The sequence below is a fragment of the Plecotus auritus genome (assembly GCF_963455305.1).
Source record: "Plecotus auritus genome assembly, chromosome: 4".
Taxonomy (NCBI): domain Eukaryota; kingdom Metazoa; phylum Chordata; class Mammalia; order Chiroptera; family Vespertilionidae; genus Plecotus; species Plecotus auritus.
The window spans coordinates 20,501,577-20,520,612 of record NC_137775.1 but is presented as its reverse complement, the minus strand read 5'-3'; the positions used below and the strand labels follow the sequence as shown (position 1 = coordinate 20,520,612).

Genomic DNA, 19,036 nt, shown 5'->3' with positions numbered 1-19,036 from the left:
GCCTGGGGTCAGGGAGACCTCACCTATGGTGGAGTGAGTTCCCCCAAGTGAGTTATTTTCTCTCTGAGATTTGCAAAGGTGGCTTCCTTCTCACAGGCACTAAAGTAATACAGCCTAGATTCAAATCCAATCTCTATGCCTACTGGCCATGTGACCTTGGGTCTCACATGCAACTTCTCTGTGCCTCAGTTTCCCTACCTGAAAAAAGTGTAGATGATATGGTATTCCTTTCCTACTTCTTGGAGTTTCTTTAAGATTTATGTATAATATTAGAGGCCTGGTGCATATATTCGTGCATGGATGGGGGAGCCAGCCGGCAGGGGGTAGGGACTGTGGGAGGTTGTCCGGCTGGCTCCCCAATCGTGGCTGATGGGGGGGCTGGAGCCTCGGGAAGTTGGCCAGCCGACAGGAAGGGTGGAGGGACCACAGAAGATTGGCTGTGGGAGCTTACTGACCACCAGGGGGCAGCTCCTGCATTGAACATCTGCCCCCTGGTGGTCATTGTGCATCAAAGCGACTGGTCGACCGGTCATTCAGGTCATTCTGGTCGTTCGGTCATAATGGTCGCTTAGGCTTTTATATATATAGATGACCAGCAAGGCTGGTCAATTGCCTACCACGGAGATATTTGTCAATAAATGTTAGTTATTCTTGCTATCATTGTTATTGGTTCCTTCTTCTGGAAAACAGGGATAATAACATTTACCTTAAAGGCCATGATCTAAATTAAAAGACACATTCCCTAAAAGAGACTCTGCCAGTGCCTACTAAATTAATCTTAGATCTTTTCCTCCAGTCCTCACCAATTATTCCTCTGCCTATTAAAATTATGTCTATGCTTCATTTTCCAAGATAAATTACACTCTCATTAATAATGCCTTCCCTGGTTACTCTGAATCTTACCCATTTTGCCAATCTTTGTACTCTATTGTATGTTAAATTTTTATTAAGCACATGTTAATTATGTACTTTTGCTAATTGTTTCATTCTATTATTCAATTATTTTTTTAAACCATAGACTCTAAGCTTCTTGAGAGTAATGACTACATTACAGGAGTCATGCAACCCCCAGGGAACCAAGTGCACTGCAGAATTTCTCAAAAAATACCTGATATTTGACCAAACGTGTATGTGCAGTCCCCTTTCATTCATCTTTTTTTCATCAGATGAACCCCAATTTCCTTAACATTTTATTTCTCCTATTCCATTAAATACTGAAAGTTTTAATGATGTTTTAGAATAGTGTTTTTCAAATTAGTTCTTAGTGAAGTACTTTCAAAGGTCTACCTGTTCTCCAGCACAAAGTTTTAATCTTATGTTTTCATTTTGATATGGAACTGAAATGTAAGGATTTCTGGAACCCAGGCTGGGCACCTGAGAGATGAAGGACCACTTGACCTCAGTACCTACATTTGCATGCATGGTCAATCATATGGCAGACGGAGCACATAAATCATTCGGACTGGTCAAGTGATGCCAAGTGCCATTTTAGGACTCCATGCAAGGGGCTCTCCAGTTCAAATTGTGGAAGGGTGGCAGGGAGCCGTGGTTACTGCATGATGTGTGCCGATGTGGAAGCTGTCTGCATGATCTTGTTGCTCGCAGCAACTTGCTTTTAGTAAAAAATATCTGTTATTTTATATTAATGCTTTTAATTTGAATTTTATTGGCTTTTAAGGCTTTTGTAAGTATTAGTGTGTTTTGATTTTATGGAGCTATAAGTATAAGGCGTTCATACCTGATTTTATGTTTGCACATATTTAAGTAACATAATAAAAGTAATTTAAGCCAAACACTGGGGGAACATGCACCTCTTTTCCTTAATAGTAATTTGTATATTCTGGTTCTCAGGTTTGAAAAACACTGGTTAAGACAGTCCCTAACATTCTACATTTACCAATTATATTGAAGCTCTGTCATCTTTTCCCTGGCTCTTGCTGTTCCCACTCCAACCTACCTTTAGTTCCTGAGTCCTATTTTCCAGATCATACAGCATCTTATATGGAGCAGGCAGTGGGCCCGTGAGGTTGATGCTCATGGCCATCTGCTCCAGACGAGCCAAGTCACCGAGAAGAAGGCCCGTGCATTCATCGCCACAAACTGCAAAAGGGAAGCAATAGAGACTCTTTACTCCTGCTAAGTATCACAGGCAGATGTTCCAAGATTTCAGCTCTAAAATATTTTATGGCCCAAGTACAATTCTGTGAAAGATGATGCTACTCATCTCAGATAATTAACACTTTCGAATGAATGACTGTTGGAAAAAGATAAAAAGAACAACAAATGAGCAAACATACCTGCCGCCCAGAACCTGACAGAAACTGAGGAACCAAATGGATTGTGAGGAAAACAAGTGTATTGCCGAAGCATTAAAGGAGAAGTAAGATTTGAAATATAGCATTATAATGCCCCAGAAATTTCCACAAGAACAATCTAGAGAAAATCTGTAACTAGGGAATAAAAATGCTTGCAAATGTATGTGATGCTACATTAGACTTCACTGTGGAGTATCTATAGCAATTGGGTCTCCACATGCTTCATGTATTACATATCTAAAAACTGTATAAATTGTTAGCTTGATATATATTAAGAAGATTTTTTAAATGCAAAAGAAGTTTTCTTTTTATAATTTCCATTTCCCCCTCACAATGATAGTTATTTACCTATTTACTTTTTTTGCCAACCCTTTTTCTTCATCTTTCAGCACATTACCACCCATGATCAGATGCAGTCCCACAAATTTCTACTTTGATGCTAAACCTAATTCAGTCTGGTAGATAAATAATTGCTAAGGGACAGAAAAAATTATTTTATAAGTATCAAGAGTGCTAATGTTCTGCTCATAATGTTTTCAATGATTAGAAAGGGGGACTATTCAAATGTGGTGGCTGTGGAACGGGCCTAGTGGTAGAGTTGGTGGAGAGAAAAAATGGATTGTTTCTTCATTATAAAATTAATCTTTTAAACAGTATAATTTCTAAAATTAAAATATATTGATTCTTCTGGAGCATCTAAAAGTATACATATTCAGTTTCAACATAGTCCAAAAAATTATTTTACTCTTCACCTGCCATATTCATATTCTATATTCATGTAAAGAATTATAATTTCTAACTTATATTCTACAGATAGAAGTATCAAAACTACACAAATGTTAGATGAGAGAAAAATACATAGTAGATGATATAGATATTTGGAGCAGCTTTGGCTCATGCCCAAAACTGTCAAGAATTCAATTAGCTCTCTAAACAGCACTCCCCTGAGCTGCCTAATGGAGAGAAAACCATTAACGGAAGCTTTTAAACAAAGAGAAGCAGCACAGAGGGTGATTTTTTTGATAGTACAGCAGTTCGAGGTGAGTTACCCCTTCTTAGGGATTAAACTGCCCCAGCAGGGCTTTCAATAAATGACATCCTTGCAGGTGACACCTGCATCTGTGGAGCATCACCTGCAGAGACTTTGCAAGCTCCTGAGGCCTTGCAAGCAAGGGGCATTGGAGGCAGCAGCTGAAGTCTGGAATGAGGGCTGCACCTCTTCCTCTTCTAACCAGAATGAAAGAGAATTTGCTCTGCGTGGGAAGTGAGTGAAAGGAAGAGAGCAGTGGCTTCACACTCTCAGGTCAATGCAAGTGCTTGAGAAGCCTCAACAAACGTGTCTACATGAAACAATTATACAAACACAACCTGGAACACAATTAGGTACCAAGTTGACTTGGTCTAAATACCAGGACATGGTCTGGTTCTCAAACTGAAGTGGGTCTCAGCATCATCTGAAAGACCTTCTTAATTCACAGAAGGCTAGACCACACATCAGGGTTTCTTATTCAAGGTGAATGAATCACCTGGTTTCTGATTCTCTGAGGGAGGATGTGCTTTTCTCACAAGCTTTCAGGTGAATACTGACACTTCTGATTCATGCACCACACTTGGAGGAGCAAGCCGGTCAGCAATATTGGCATCACCAAGGAGCTTATTACAAATGGATCATCTTGGACCCACCCCGGGTCTGGTGAATCTACATTTTAGAAGCAGTCCCATGTGATCTGTGCATGCTGATGTTTGAAAAGCACTGCTGTAGGTCAGTGGTTCTTGAGTTGGGCTGCACATTAGAATGATATGAGGATTGATAAAATAGGTAAATCCCCTTCTCACCTTCAGAGAATCTGATTTGATGGGTCCGTGGCAAGGCCCAGGCATCTGTATTTTTAAAAAATTCCAGATGATTCTATCATGCCACCAGTGTTTAGAACCACTGGACCAGGCGACAAAGTTTAGGGATGTTCACTCAATTCTAGAGGGAGCAAGGATTTGGAAGACATCATCTTGCCTGCTGCCTCCTCTACTTAGAACACTTCTCTCTCCATCTTCCCCTACGTGGCTCTTGGTCAAGTGCTCAGGGGTTACTTCCTCAGAGGGGAAGGCTGTAATGACTCTGCAATTACTCTCCCCACCAATCCTACAGCATTCCCTTTGTCTTGTTACCTTAACACTCATGTGTGTGGCGGCCATTTTACTGCTTTATTTATTATTTCTCCCTCACTAGAGGAGGGACCTTCATTACCTTTGATCATAGCATCTAGGAAATGGTCTTCCATATAGTAAACAATTAAGAAATAGTTCTTTACTAATATCATTGTGAAAGAAGAGCAGACAATATTTTGGGGAATACCACCAGGGAATCAGAAGAAAAGAACTGAGGGAGAGAGAAGGAAAGTAGGAGGGAGAGAGAGGCCAAATAGGAAATGTCTGAAAGTGAGCACATAATGATCAATGATAGGAAATAGGGAATTACACAGATGTGTGAGCAACAGGAGAATAGGATAAAAACATGGTTAGAGAGATTAAAAGGCAGAGACTGACTGCTGTCAGTGAGGTGACTGTTAAAATATCTTCATGAGGTCATTCAGTTATGACCCAGAAAAGAGTTATTGGAATGGAGGGATGGAGGCGAAGCAAAGAGATACAAAACATTATCAAGAAAGAAACAACAAAGAAGGGTTACTGAACAGATAAAGATGATGCTCATTTCTGGGGAGCAGTGAAAATTACCATTTCTTTGCTGCTCCTCTGACTAAGAGGTAGAGTCTATTTGTCTACCTTGAATCTGGGTTGGCTCTATGACTCACTCTGACTCACAGTGTCAGTGGCTCCAGAGGCTCAGCTTCAAGGGGTTTTGCACTTGCTATTTCCACATTCTTGGCTCCCTGCTGCCTTGTCAACAATCCCAGATTAGCCTCCTTGAGGAAGAGAGGCAACTTGATCTTGAGAAAGGCAGGCCAAACCACTCCAGCTGAGGCCCCATCATGTGAATGAGCCCATCTGGGACTCCCATCTGGGACTCCTCAGGCATGACAACAAAAGAACTATCCAAGGGAGCCCAACTCCAATTGCCAACTATAGAATCTGAGGCTATATACAGTGTTATTTTAAGCTATTGGATTTTGGAGTGGCAGTGTAGAGAATTGATACCCCTTCCCAAATTTTGTATGTATGATCTAGAGTGTAAATTCAGAACAGAAACCTAAAAGAAGTTTAGTTACAAATCCTAATTATATTAAAAGTTATGAAGAATATGAAATATCCTTTCCCACTGAGTCCAAGTTCATTATTGTTTTAAAAGTCCCAGTTAATTTCTAGTGAAGATGTATTTTGGGCAGATATTCCCAGGAGGTAAGTAAGCAAATGCTCTTTTTTCAATTTCAAGATATTGAAAGGTACTTGATACTATAATATCTCACCACGCTTTTTAGGGCCCTGTGTCTTCAGAAATATTTTGCTAGTTCATTTTCTAATTTATCATAATTTATAACCTACCTATTTCCAAGAAGGAATTGAGTCAGCTCATTGATAATGTATGGCTAGAGGCTCCTTACTGATGGTTCCAAAATTGTCCAGGGAAAAGTTTTCTCAGTTTTTATTTCATACAAGAAGAAATCAGGGACTGTAATGCAGAACTAGGTCTGATTTACTGTAATATACTATAGAGTAAATTGGTGAAGGAGAATGCCAAGAGGCATAATGAATGGTAATTTTTCTCTCATTGATTCTACCCCCTGCCCATCTGTTTTGGTTTCTCATCTTCAGCTGTGAAATGAAAATGTATTTAATTGCTCTTTCAAGGACTCATACATTCCATTTTATGTCTCTATGTCCAAAGGTCTATTATTATCCCATGTCTTATGGTCTCTGCACTTGCTTTTGGGGGAACAAAGTGCAAGCACATTTCCATCAGTGAAGGGTAAGTTTTATATATGCTCCAAGTCATATTCTAACATCTGTCCAAAGGGGTCAGAAAGACTTATGAACACGACAGCCACGAGGATTTTTTCAAAGCTTCTGGATAAGTCTAGTGCAGTTATAAGATAAACACATGGAGAAATGTGCCCTTTACATAATGATTTGCTATTTTGTTCTGACACAAAATATTTTACTTACACCACAAGCTACTTTTATTTGCCCTCAAAAAGTCTGAAATGTCTGGCAACAAACACTGGAAATGGGATGCAAATGAAAACCACATTTAATTCACTATGATAGGGAAGATTTGAAGAGTGTATAGAAACATGGAATATTCACATTATGGTAAATGAGTATGTTTTCATAAGGGTGCAATAATTGTTCAATGTAAATTAACACCTATTTAACAATCAGGAACCCCTAATGCCCCCCTAAACAAACATCTTTAAACCATTCTCCTCCTGTGCAATAGAAATTAGATTTATAAAGTGAGATCCTTCCTAAAATGCATGGGAGCAAAAGCAAATATTTCAAGACTATGATTATATTTTACATGACTAAATGTTTCTGAGACTTTGCCTATAAAAGTGTCAGGATAAATTTGTATCTAATGTTAACAAATGCAGTACTAAATTCAGACCGTTATAGCTGGGCATATGTAAGGGGAAAATCATGCTGCTGATATTACCCATATTTCTGTTAGCAATTAGTACAAAATACTACACTTCTACTAGAGTCCCTCATGCATAATAAGTACTGGCTTACTGTCACAAAAAATTCACATGCTGCATCCAATCCAAAGAAGCTGAAATGATGCACTGAGTACTTTTGAAAAGGCCAAACATATTAACCAATTTTAGCCAAAGATACATAAATTGTCTGCTCTAATCAAGTAGGGATAAGATGAGTAAATATACATTTCCAACAAAAGATAAAATTTGTGTTAATATTCATATTTTAGTTTAACTCTTCCATATTAATGCCACTGATAGTTCTTTGAATGTGATTTATATTTCTACCTTTTCCCTTTCAAAAAGAAACTTTTAGATTAGCATGAATTTAGAGCTTATTGTTATATATAAATAAACAGCTTTTAAAATGAAAAAAAAAATGGTTTTAAATTGATTGTTATTTCTTTGAATAGAGAGAAATATATTTTGTAAGCTTTAGGTGAGGCTGATGAATTTGTTCATGTACCAAGTTATAATATATGTATAATATAAATTTGTGTGGTTTAATTTTATATAAACATTATTTAATATTTATGTTAAACAATATTCTGTACATAAATACATATGAAAAACAAGTTCAATATGGTTCAGTATGGTGTAAGTTTTCAGAAAAATAGAAACTTTGATAATACTATAAATAATAATGGGGAAGCAGCTTCTATATTCACTACATGGAAGGCAATATGTTGTGTCTTGTCATCATTATCTAATGTTAACGGCAATTTTATTAAGTACAATCAATATCTTCATTTTAAAGGTGAGAAAAATAGTCACAATCAGGGTATTTATGAATCTACTAATATAAACTTAAAGAGATGAGAAATGTAAGGCAGTCATAAAAGAGGTTTTCAGTGACTTGAAGAATCTAGAATTAGAGATAAATTATAGAAAATCAAAATTCAGTCTAACCTAAACATTTCATCAGAGACTGATGGACTGCACAGAATATTGTGCCTTTGAAAAAAATCCTATCTAATAAAGACAGAATATGCAAATTGACCATAACTCTGTGACAAAGATGGCAATGCCCACAGATAATAAGGAGGAAATATGCGAATTGATGTGACAAGGTGAGAGGCAGAAGGCGGCTCTGGCCGGAGCAAAGGCGGAAAGGCGGCTCCGGGCCGGAGTGAAGGCGGAAAGGTGGCAGCCAAGGGAAGGAAGCCCTATTCTTGCATGAATCTTCGTGCATCGGGCCTCTAGTAATCAAATAATAACCATGAGATAATAATGTCTAGAATTTTTTGAGCATCTATTATGCTTGGATACTTCACATACATGTATGTAGTAATTTATTTCCATTTTACAGATTATTAAATGAGGTTTAGAAACATTAGGTCATGTCACACAATGTGTACATGGCCTGCCAAGCTTCACGCCAACTAGAGCCTTCAAACAGCATGTTTCCTCACATCAGAAAAGGAGATGATTACACTATCTTACTTATAAGATTGCTTCTGACTTTAAAATCATGTAATTCTTTGTTCTATGAAGTCAATAAACTTCTTTCATCTAGCAGAGTGAAAATTGTAATCTAATGAAGTTTACTCTTGCCTGGCAGGCTTGGCTCAGTGGTTGAGCATTGACCTATGAACTAGGAGGTCACAGTTCAATTCCTGGTCAGGGCATATGCCCCAGTTGTGGGCTCCATTCCCAGTGTGGGGCATGCAGGAGGCAGCTGATCAATGATTCTCTCTCATCATTGATGTTTTTATCTCTCTCTCCCTCTCTGAAATTAATAAAAATATATTTAAAAAATATATATTAAAAAATGGAATTTACTCTTAAAATAAACTCTGACTGAAAATAAAGGAAGTTGTCATCAGCCTCCTCTATATGACAATTCAATCACACAATGCCTTAAGTCCATTAATAGAACAGTTTTCTCAATGTGTTAGACAAACCACTGAGTCTAATTGCTAATAACCAGGAAAATCATCTAGATTCAGAGTATTTGCTCTTCTACATTGTTAGCCTAGACCTATGCTAAGGAGGTTGACAATAAGAAACTCAAAACATCTTTTACTGACAAAACAGATGCAGAGAAGGTACAAATAGGGTCAACAGAAGCTGCTTTTATAGCTTCTGTGATGCCTGGATTTGAACAATACCAGGGTTTAGAGTTGTAGAAAAAGTGAGTAGACATAGTGGCCTTTGAATAGGAACTAGTACTTGGGGATTAAGTGGGGACAAAGGAAGGATGGCATTTAAGGGGCCAGGACATAAGATGATCACATGTCCAAAGCTCAGCTCACAAAGTAGCATCTGGAGGTCAGATGATGGTTTTTGTCATTTTTTATTATAGGAAATGCCATTTTCTTTAAATGGTGAACCACATTCCATTATTTTGCTCCTGTTCTCATATATATGGAATAATAACTGCCATTATAAGAGTACAGCACTGTTTAGTGATAATATATAAGGGTCTGCATTATTGTAATAAGATCACTGGTGGCAACTGGCTATCCTAATATATAAAAACCCAGGGTCCACAACAACCGAAGGCTTGACTGAACGCTAGGCTGCGCACGCAGCAGGCTCTGGTAAATGGGGACTGGCAAGTGGGCTGAACTGCTGACCTATCGGGGAGAGAGAGAGGCGGGGCTGATCAGCGGCTACAGTGGCTGCTGGTGAGGCCCGGAGAGAGAGAGAAGCAAGGTCTGATCTGCAGCCTCGAGGTGGAGCTTCTGATGCTGACTGGCATAGAAACTGGTTAATCAGAACCTAATCTGGGTGAACTGCGAAGTCAGAAACTAAGGTGGGGGCTGAGGAGGGCTTTTAAGGGCAATAGCTATTTGGTGTAAGGTGTAAGAAAGCGGTTCAATGTTTTAATGACCGGTTTGGCAGTATAGTGCATATGGCTGGCTATCAGTCCAGATATAGGGATTTTGTATTTTTGTCTGCCAAGAACATCTCCTCCTGCTGAAAAAGGCTCCCCGTCCCCATTTAAGCAATCCTATCTAATATAATTTATCTTTACTAATAAAAGGGTAATATGCTAAGTAGACCAGGTCAACAGGCCATCTTCCGGATGTCCAACTTCCATCTGGACAAAGCCATGGTGATGGAGCCGAGGCAGAGGCAGTTAGGGGAAATCAGGCTGGCAGGGGAGGGCAGGTGGGGGCAAGATCAGGCCGGCAGGGGAGGGCAGTTAGGGGCAATCAGGCAGGCAGAGGCAGTTAGGGGCAAGATCAGGCTGGCAGGGGAGGGCCATTGGGGGCAAGATCAGGCCAGCAGGGGAGGGCAGTTGGGGGCAACCGGGCCGGCAGGGAAGGGCAGTTGGGGGTGAGATCAGGCCAGCAGGGGAGGGCTGTTGGGGGTGAGATCAGGCCAGCAGGGGAGGGCAGTTGGGTGCAACCAGGCTGGCAGGGGAGGACAGTTGGGAGAGAGATCAGGCGGCAGGGGAGGGAAGTTGGAGGTGAGATCAGGCCGGCAGGGGAGGGCAGTTAGAGGTGATCAGGCAGGCAGAGGCAATTAGGGGCAATCAGGCAGGCAGGCAGAGGGGTTAGGGGCAATCCAGCAGGCAGGCAGGTGAGCGGTTAGGAGCCAGTGGTCGCAGATTGCTAGAGGGATGTCTGACTGCTAGTTTTGTGGGATCGGGCCTAAACCAGCAGTCAGACATCCCACAAGGGGTCCCCGATTAGAGAGGGTGTAGGCTGGGCTGAGGGAACCCCCACTCCTGCACGAATTTCGTGCACCGGGCCACTAGTCCTATATAATAAAAGCCTAATATGCTAAGTGTCTGGTCGTCCGTTGCACCAATCAAAGCATAATATGTTAATGATATGCTAACCACTCAGCTGCTCACTATGACATGCACTGACCACCAGGGGGAAGACAGTCCACTAGTCAACCAGTCACTATGATGTGCACTGACCACCAGGGGACAGACAGTTGACCAGTCAACTAGTCGCTATGATGTGCACTGACCACCAGGGGGCAGACACTCTGACCAGTAGATTAGCTTGCTGCTGGGGTCCAGCCGAGTGGGACTGAGCAAGAAGGGCCGGACACCCTGGAGCCCTCCCTCAGTCCCTCCCCGGCTGGCCAACCTCCCGTGTCCCTCCTGGTCCCTGATCGTGCACCAGTAGGGTCCCTCAGCCTGACCTGTGTACTCTTGCAATTTGGAACCCCTCAGGGGATGTAGGAGAGCCGATTTAGGCCCGACCCTGCTCAATGCAGGAGCTGTCCCCTGGTGGTCAGTGCGCTCCCACAGGGGGAGTGCTGCTCAGCCAGAAGCTGGGCTCACAGCTGGCAAGTGCAGCAGTGGTGGCAGGAGCCTCTCTCGCCTCTGTGGCAGCACTAAGGATGTCCAACTGATGGATATCCCCTGAGGGCTCCAAGACTGCAAAAGGACTCAGGCTGGGCGGAAGGACACCCCCCTCGGAGTGAACGAATTTCGTGTACTGGGCCTCTTGTCTATATATATAAAAAGTGAGTGACCATAATGGCCATAATGACTGGAGTGACTGGTCGCTGTTATGCCCACTGTGGCTAGTGAACCTGCCTGATCAGGGGGTGGGGCCGGCCATCCAACCTCACGGCCCCTCCCCCTGCTGGCCTGCCCCTGATCGGACACTCCCACCCTGATCAAGAGTGGCCGCCTGGCCAAATGCCCCCTCCCTTCCTCCCAGCCAGCCTCACCCCCAATCAGCCCACTCCACCATGATAGGCCTGCAGCCCCTCCCCACAGCTGGCCCACTCCTGATCGCACCCCTCACCCCAATAAGGGGCAGGGCTTGGTGGCCAACCTCCTGAAGCCCCTCCCCCTGGCCGCCCCCCACCTGATTGCACCCTTCACCCCATCAGGGAAAGGGCTGGCCGGCCAACCACCCATGGCCCCTCCCCCAGGCCACTGGCCCCCATTGGCACCCCTCACACCAATTGGGGGCAGGGCCTGCAGTCCAATTGCCCACGGCCCCTTCCCCCAGCCAGCCCAGACCTGATCGAGCCCAATAGGGGCGGGCCAGCCAGCCAACCTTCCGCCATCTCCTCCTCCCCACAGGCCCAGCCCTGACCCGCCTTGATTGAGGCCAGGCCAGCTGGACCCCACCCGTGCACAAATTCGTTCACTGGGCCTCTAGTTAATAATAATAATCTCTGCAGATTAGTATCAAGTTTGGATAAAACTTCAGACCTCAGGATTCACCAAGTGGCTGGAAGGTGCTATTTTACGGAGTTGTTTGTTTTTGTTTTTTTCTTTTTAATTCTCACCCCAATATATTTTTTTCCATTGATTTTTACAGAGAGTGGAAGGGAGAGGGAGAGACAGAGGGAAATACCAATGTGAGAGAGACATATTCTCACATCAATTGGTTACCTCCCACATGGCCCTGAATAGGACCAGGAGCCTAAAACCAAGGTACATGCCCTTGACCAGGATCGGAAACCAGGACCCTTCAGTCTGCAGGCCAACACTCTATCCATGAGACAAACCAGCTAGGGCTCTTTAACAGAGCTTTTACAGGTGCATTACCACATTTAGCTAGGTTTACCTTAGATTTCAGGTAAAAAACACATCATGATTGCTTTTGCAACATTGGAAAGCAAAACAACATCTTAAATATTATATTTGAGATGATTATACATAATAAAGCTGATATATTCCTAATATTTCATATACAATGAATAAAATAGGAAGCATCAATTTGGTATTTATAAAATGCTATTTTAGGCACTCTTTTTGGAATAACATCTTGCCAACAGCTACTAATTTTAATTTCTGTTCTCTAAGAGAGCAATGTATTTTACTATGCCACTCATAACCTATTTTAAACATCTTGTGAGTTCTGTGTTAATTACTAGTCTGCAGAAAATAAGACATGAACAAAGCCAAATTTTGTGTTTCACAATATCAAACTTTAGTATTAAGTAAATAATAGCTTGCTCATTTTCCAATTTCAGAGAGGCAGGCAGTTGTTCTCATTTTAGAAAATGATATGTAAATTATGAATTAGAGTTGAAAGAGGAGATTGGATTTATATTAACCTAACTTACTAGGAAGAAGTCCTGATTTGGGAAGTTGAATAATATCTATTCAGAAATCACCTACCTGCATAAGGAAGTTCATACTGCAGAGCTGTTTCAAATTATTCCTTTTAGAAAACAATGAAAGGCATTGAAGGGAATGTGAGCACCAGCTATTATATCTTTTCACCTACATAGAAGGTAGGACTTCACTTAACAATATCTGATGGATAAGGCTCTGTCATAACTATCATATTGGCATTATATATATTTAAATTTTTCATTTTTTAGTCCATTTTATCTTTATTCTTCATTGAGGTAACATGGGCTCTAAGCTCAGAACTGGCTTCTCTCAGAAGACATTTCTCTTATTACAAAGATATTTTCTTTCCTGAATCAGGCTACCTACATCCTCTCCTACCCACGGGCCTTAGAAAATTCCTCTATAGTCACATGCTGTAAAACAGGCCCTGTAGGTAAAATGAGCCAGGTGAATCCATTCTTTGGTGTCTTGCTCTCATCTAGCTAATGGATAGAGAAAGATATTAAAAAGTATTACAAAGAGAACTGAGGATAAATCAGAGTTATGTCCTCACTGTGTCTTATTATCTCACTAGAGGCCCAGTGCAAGAAATTCCTGCACGGGGGGTGGGGGGGTGTCCCTCAGCCCAGCCTGCAGCCTGCACCCTCTCCAATCTGGGACCCCTCGAGGGATGTTCAACTGCCTGTTTACAGGGATCGGGCCATGGTTTGTGGCCAGCCTGAGTGAGGGGTTGAGGGCTGTTTGCAGGCTGGCCACACTCCCTTCAGGGTGGGGGTCCCCACTTGGGTGCCTGGCCAGCCTGGGTGATGGGCTAATGGCTGTTTTCAGGCTGGCCAAGCTCCCCAGCGGGGACCCTCACCCCATGGGGATGTGGCCAGCCTGGGTAAGGGGCTTTTTTTCTTTTTTTCTTTTTCAGCGCCTCCTTGAGCTGAGGCCGGCTGGAAGCAAGAATCTGGGATTTATTTATCTTCTATAATTGAAACTTTGTAGCCTTGAGCGGAGGCCAGAGCCAGCTGGAAGCTTGGGTTGCCCCTGGAAACCCAGGCTCTCAGCCCCTCCTTGAGTGGAGGCCAAGGCAGGCCAGGGCGGTTGGGAAGCTTGGCTTCCTCCATTGCCGGGGGCAACCCAAGCCTCCTGCTTGCACCAGCTCCATGGCCACTGCCATATTTGTTGGGATTTATTTATCTTCTATAATTGAAACTTTGTAGCCTTGAGCAGAGGCAAGGGCTGGCCAGGGTAGGTGGGAAGATTGGCTTCCTCCATTGCTGGGGGCAACCTAAGCCTCCTGCTCTCTCCAGCTCCATGGCCACTGCCATATTTGTTGAAATTTATTTATCTTCTATAATTGAAACTTTGTAGCCTTGAGCAGAGGCCAGGGCCAGCCAGGGCAGGCGGGAAACTTGGCTTCCTCCATCGCCAGGAGCAACCCAAGCCTCCTGCTTGCTCCAGCTCCATGGCAGCCACCATCTTCATTGGGTTAATTTGCATACTCGCTCCTGATTGGCTGGTGGGTATAGCAGAGTGATGGTTAATTTGCATGTTTCTCTCTTATTAGTGTAGATTTCAAAACTAGAACCATAACTGAGATCTGGGAAAGGCCAACATATTAGAATCATGGCATATTTTTCCACAATAGGAGAAATTTTATAAAATGAGAAAAAATATTGAAGATACTCTATGAAGCATTTCCTATAGTTAAGCTAATGTAGGGGTAAAGATAACACATTCCTAGAAGTAAATGGAAATCACTACTTAAGAGCAGAATAAGGAAAATCTATACATCATTTATAAAGTGAAAATATTTTTGTAAGTATTTTATAAATATAAGAGAAATATTGTATTTATTTATAAAACACTTGTAAAGACTTTAGAAAAGGTATCTAGATATTTAAAAAACCCTCCAGAAGAACATTAAAATTTTCTGGACATAGCAACTGAACTGAATGTCATGTATAGCAGTTGGAAATACATTTCCCTATGGGACAAAAATAGTGCAAATGAACATTATCAAGCTGGTATAACTTCGTAATTGGAAGGTTGGCACTTTGTTATTTTCATATGGGCCACTGGGTAGATTTAAAATCCACAGATATGACAGGGGAAAAAATGAGTTGAGTTTTTTTTACTGTAAATTTATTTAAATGTATATAAAATACTGATCATCAACAGAATAAGAAATTAGAGCCATTGTTATTGATGGGCAGAATGACAACTCCCTCTAAAATAAATGTTCAGAAAATAATCCCATTATTTTATCACTCACATATTTTTAATGTTATGTAATATATTCTTTGCTTCACATTGAATGTGATCCTTTTCTTTTAGGTTTACTTCTGGATAATTAATAAAATTGATGATTTAAAATTAAAAGACTTTAGTGTTTACATTAGGAGTATCTATCAATTATCTAATTAAATAAATCTATGTTAAGTTAACTTGGAAACAATATTAAAACAAACTAGATTATGTTGGAAGTCCACTTAAATTATCATTAAAATATGCAATTATACTTGAGAAAAGTGAATATGTATATACCATGAACTGAATATAATAATGTAAATATCTATTACATTTAATCTCTCTCCCCAAAAACTTAACATTTATTTTATTTTTAATACATTTTCATTAAAGATGTTTGAAATACATAGGAAAATAATTTTAAAATCTATATTCCCAAACAAACCCAGCCTTTATTTGTGCGCATATTTTTAAAGCCATCCTTAGTTTTTGAGGTAGTGCTTACATAACTAGAACACAAAAATTCTAATTAAGATGCCATTAAGAGTTAGACACACATGTTAAAACTAGAAATATTAGCATGCATAAATACATTAAAATAGGTAGATACTGAAATATTTTATATTTCTCTTTGTTAGAAAGAATTAAGACCGCTACTGTAAATTCCTTCAAGGAAAAGAATACCATAACATAACAGTCCCTCTCCAAATTTATGTGACCTATTTTAGATTAGAATTTGTATAAGATCCAATAATTATATAACTATTGATATTTGATGTACTTTCAATATGGCTTTACTGAATCCAGAAGCAGGTGGAAAAAAAAAATAAGAGCAAGCCAACTGCTCCTCATTTATTGTACATGAGAATAAAAATACTCAAGTTCACTGCCAATGCTTCCAGGTTCTGCAGTGCAAGAGAAAGTTATGAAGCAGTAAGCCCATGGATTTCTATAAAAGCTAGGAAAGAACCTCAGGGAAGGTACGGGACAGTGGGGGTAAGGGGGAGAGATCAACCAAAGGACTTATATGCATGCATATAAGCCTAATCAATGGACACAGACACCAGGGGGGTGGGGGCATGAATGGGAGGTGGGGGGTAATGGGGAATATGGACACATATGTAATACCTTAATCAATAAAGAAATTAAAAAATAAATAAAAATAAATAAATAAAAGCTAGGAAAGAAAAAGTCCATTGTAATTCAAAGCTAAAAGTGTTTGTCCAGCCAATTATAAAATCAGGAAGGTTCTAAAAGATTTAATAAATTCAGGTCTTTAATCTGTCACAAAGATAATGCCAACTCTGAGGTGAACAAAATAAAAATAAAATCTGCCTCCAGAAACATTGTTTTAGGTCTTCAAAGAGCTGACTAAAGCATGCTGAGGATTTTCTCAGCTGGTCTTGGCTCAGCAGGATGGAGACAAAAAAACAGCAGGCAAACAGCAGAAGGCTTATAGACAGTGTCAGAAAGAATGAAGCACTAGCTATTGCAAAAAAAAGTCTCTCACTGGAAATGAAACAGAAATGGAACCAGGGCCCCAGCACTAATAGCTAAGTTAGTATACGTACAAATGCACTCCGTGCCCTCTCGTGCATGCCAGTGCTCGCAGCCATCACACTTCAGCCCCGTGGCTCCAGGTCGGCACGTGCAGAACCCTGTGACCGGATCACAGGGGACAGGCATTGAGCCATGGGGGTCACACTCACATTCTTGGCAGGAGCCTCCGGGGCTGCTTGGGCTGCCAGTATAGCCAGGGGCACACCTGGATTGAAACAGTGACAAAGTAAAGGGGATTAATGATTTCATGTCTCTAAATTGCTGCTGTGTGTGTTGTTTTAAATGAAACAAAACTGATAGCAAGAGTCAATAGATCAGGGGTCAGCAAACTTTTCCTATAAAGAGCCAGATAATAAATATTTAAGCTTTGGCAGTCAAGAGACAACAATCAAAATCATGTAGGAAGAGAGAAAATTTTTTTTTTTTGGTTGATAGAATTTAAGATATAATAATAATGAAAATAATTGGTACAAATTATTTTATAATAATAAATTACTAAGTAAAACTAATCTATTAGTGCAAAGAAAGGAATTCTTGTTGAGGTATCAAATTCACTTAACTAGGGTTCAAATTTTGCTTCCTATCATCAAACTGATTGTAAATGTTTGCTTGCAACAACCATTTCTTAGCTTGAGTGCCATACAGAATCACGAAATGGTCTGAGTTCTGTGCAATATAGTTTGCCCACCACTATTCTAGATCATAAACTATTTTTTTAAAGTCTTGTTTTTTAAAATTATAAATAAATAAAATCATATATCGACTCCTGGCCTTGCCTAGACTCCTGCATTTTAGATGTCAAAATGACTGAATCATTCAACCTGAGGCAGGCTGAGACTCTCTTAGATGAATAGGAATGTCCTTCAGTTTCTTCTTGAGTCTCTCCTAGGTAAGATGAAGGCTTCCCATTTGGTATTCCCCAAACCAATGTGTTTGTGCCTGAGCCAGTCAATGCCAGCCAACGGCGGGAATCTGGAGAACGGAGAGATCTATGCTGCACCTGCACGAAGAAACCCAGCGCTCTGTAAGCCAGAGGCCAGCAGCACTTAGGGGAGCTGTACTCTGGCAGTGTGTGCTGCCTTGATGCATCAAGCTCCTGCCCTCTCCCTTTTACCTGTCACCCAGTTTTCAGCAAACCTTTTCCCTTTTGAATCTGTTTAACCTCCTCTCTTGATTTCTACCCTGAAGAGGGGACAAGAACCCCTCCACTGGTGCCAAACCCATGAATTTTATTGAGTGACAAGAAGCAAGTTAAGTGACAATAAACTAGGTCTTTTATTTAATTCGATTGCTCTTTCCTTTCTCAAAATGGATTATTCATTGTGTGTCCATGGAAGTGGGCGAATGTTGTAAAAATAAAATACATAACATCTATTTGAGAAATTACAAGGAAAACTCAACTGGATAAACCCAAAAGGCAATCCATTCAATGACTCTTCCACTCATCCATGCATTCATTCATTTAAGGATGCACCCTTGGTTATGTTACTGGAAGTGGTAACTTTACAAGATCCTGGCAAGACAATATGCTCTGGTTTACCCAGAATGGTCCCGGATTACCTGTTTTCTGTCTTAATTATAGTTCTTGTCTCTCCTTCAGGTATCCCAGATTGGACAACAAATTATACATAGTTAGTCTAAATGTAATCAACAGTCAGATTTTTTGTTCAAAAGACAAGTATGGGAGGAAGTGGAGAGATAATAGGATGTTGAAGCCAAAAGTTACCAACACTGATCAAATAATTTGGGACCATTTTTAATGATCTGGTATTGTAAAAATTTGCATGGCTGATTGTGAAAGTTAATTTATCCTGGCCTGGTTAGAAAAGGCAAAGCAAGAAGAAAATTACCTGTAACATTAGGCTTTTATATATTTACTGTAAAAACTGTTATTTTATTTCCACTATATGATCAATAAAAGTGTCATTTATATAAATCCACTTAAATTGTTTCTTAACAAATTTAGGTGAATGAATTCTATGCTGGTTCAGAGTGATTAAATGCTCAAAGAGTTTATTATAACAGTAACTAAGAAAGAGCATGGGAGGATTTTCTACACTTCTGCAGACACTCAAGACATGTAAGCAGTTCTAGACCTAAGCTGATGAGTTTGGGCAGGTCATAATGTGATTTAAATGATTTAAGGATCTCTCAGAAGCGGAAAAAATTTATTTGGAAGGTTATAGTAAAAATTTAACCAAGACCTTTGGTTTAATTTAGCCGAGTAAAAGCAATTTTTCAGGGAAATAGAACCTGATCAT

At 40.6% G+C, this 19,036-nt stretch overlaps 1 protein-coding gene across 2 annotated transcripts in view; it reads right to left on the bottom strand.

Moving 5' to 3' along the window:
- Positions 1 to 19,036, bottom strand: part of LAMA2 (laminin subunit alpha 2) — a 519,987-nt gene that overhangs the window by 134,394 nt on the left and 366,557 nt on the right. For both annotated transcript variants that reach the window (XM_080664727.1, XM_080664728.1), the window contains 2 exons: positions 16,787 to 16,980; positions 1,958 to 2,100 (listed from right to left, as the gene is read on the bottom strand). In XM_080664727.1, coding sequence (XP_080520853.1) covers positions 1,958 to 2,100; positions 16,787 to 16,980 — 337 coding nt within the window. The remainder of the gene's footprint in view (positions 1 to 1,957; positions 2,101 to 16,786; positions 16,981 to 19,036) is intronic.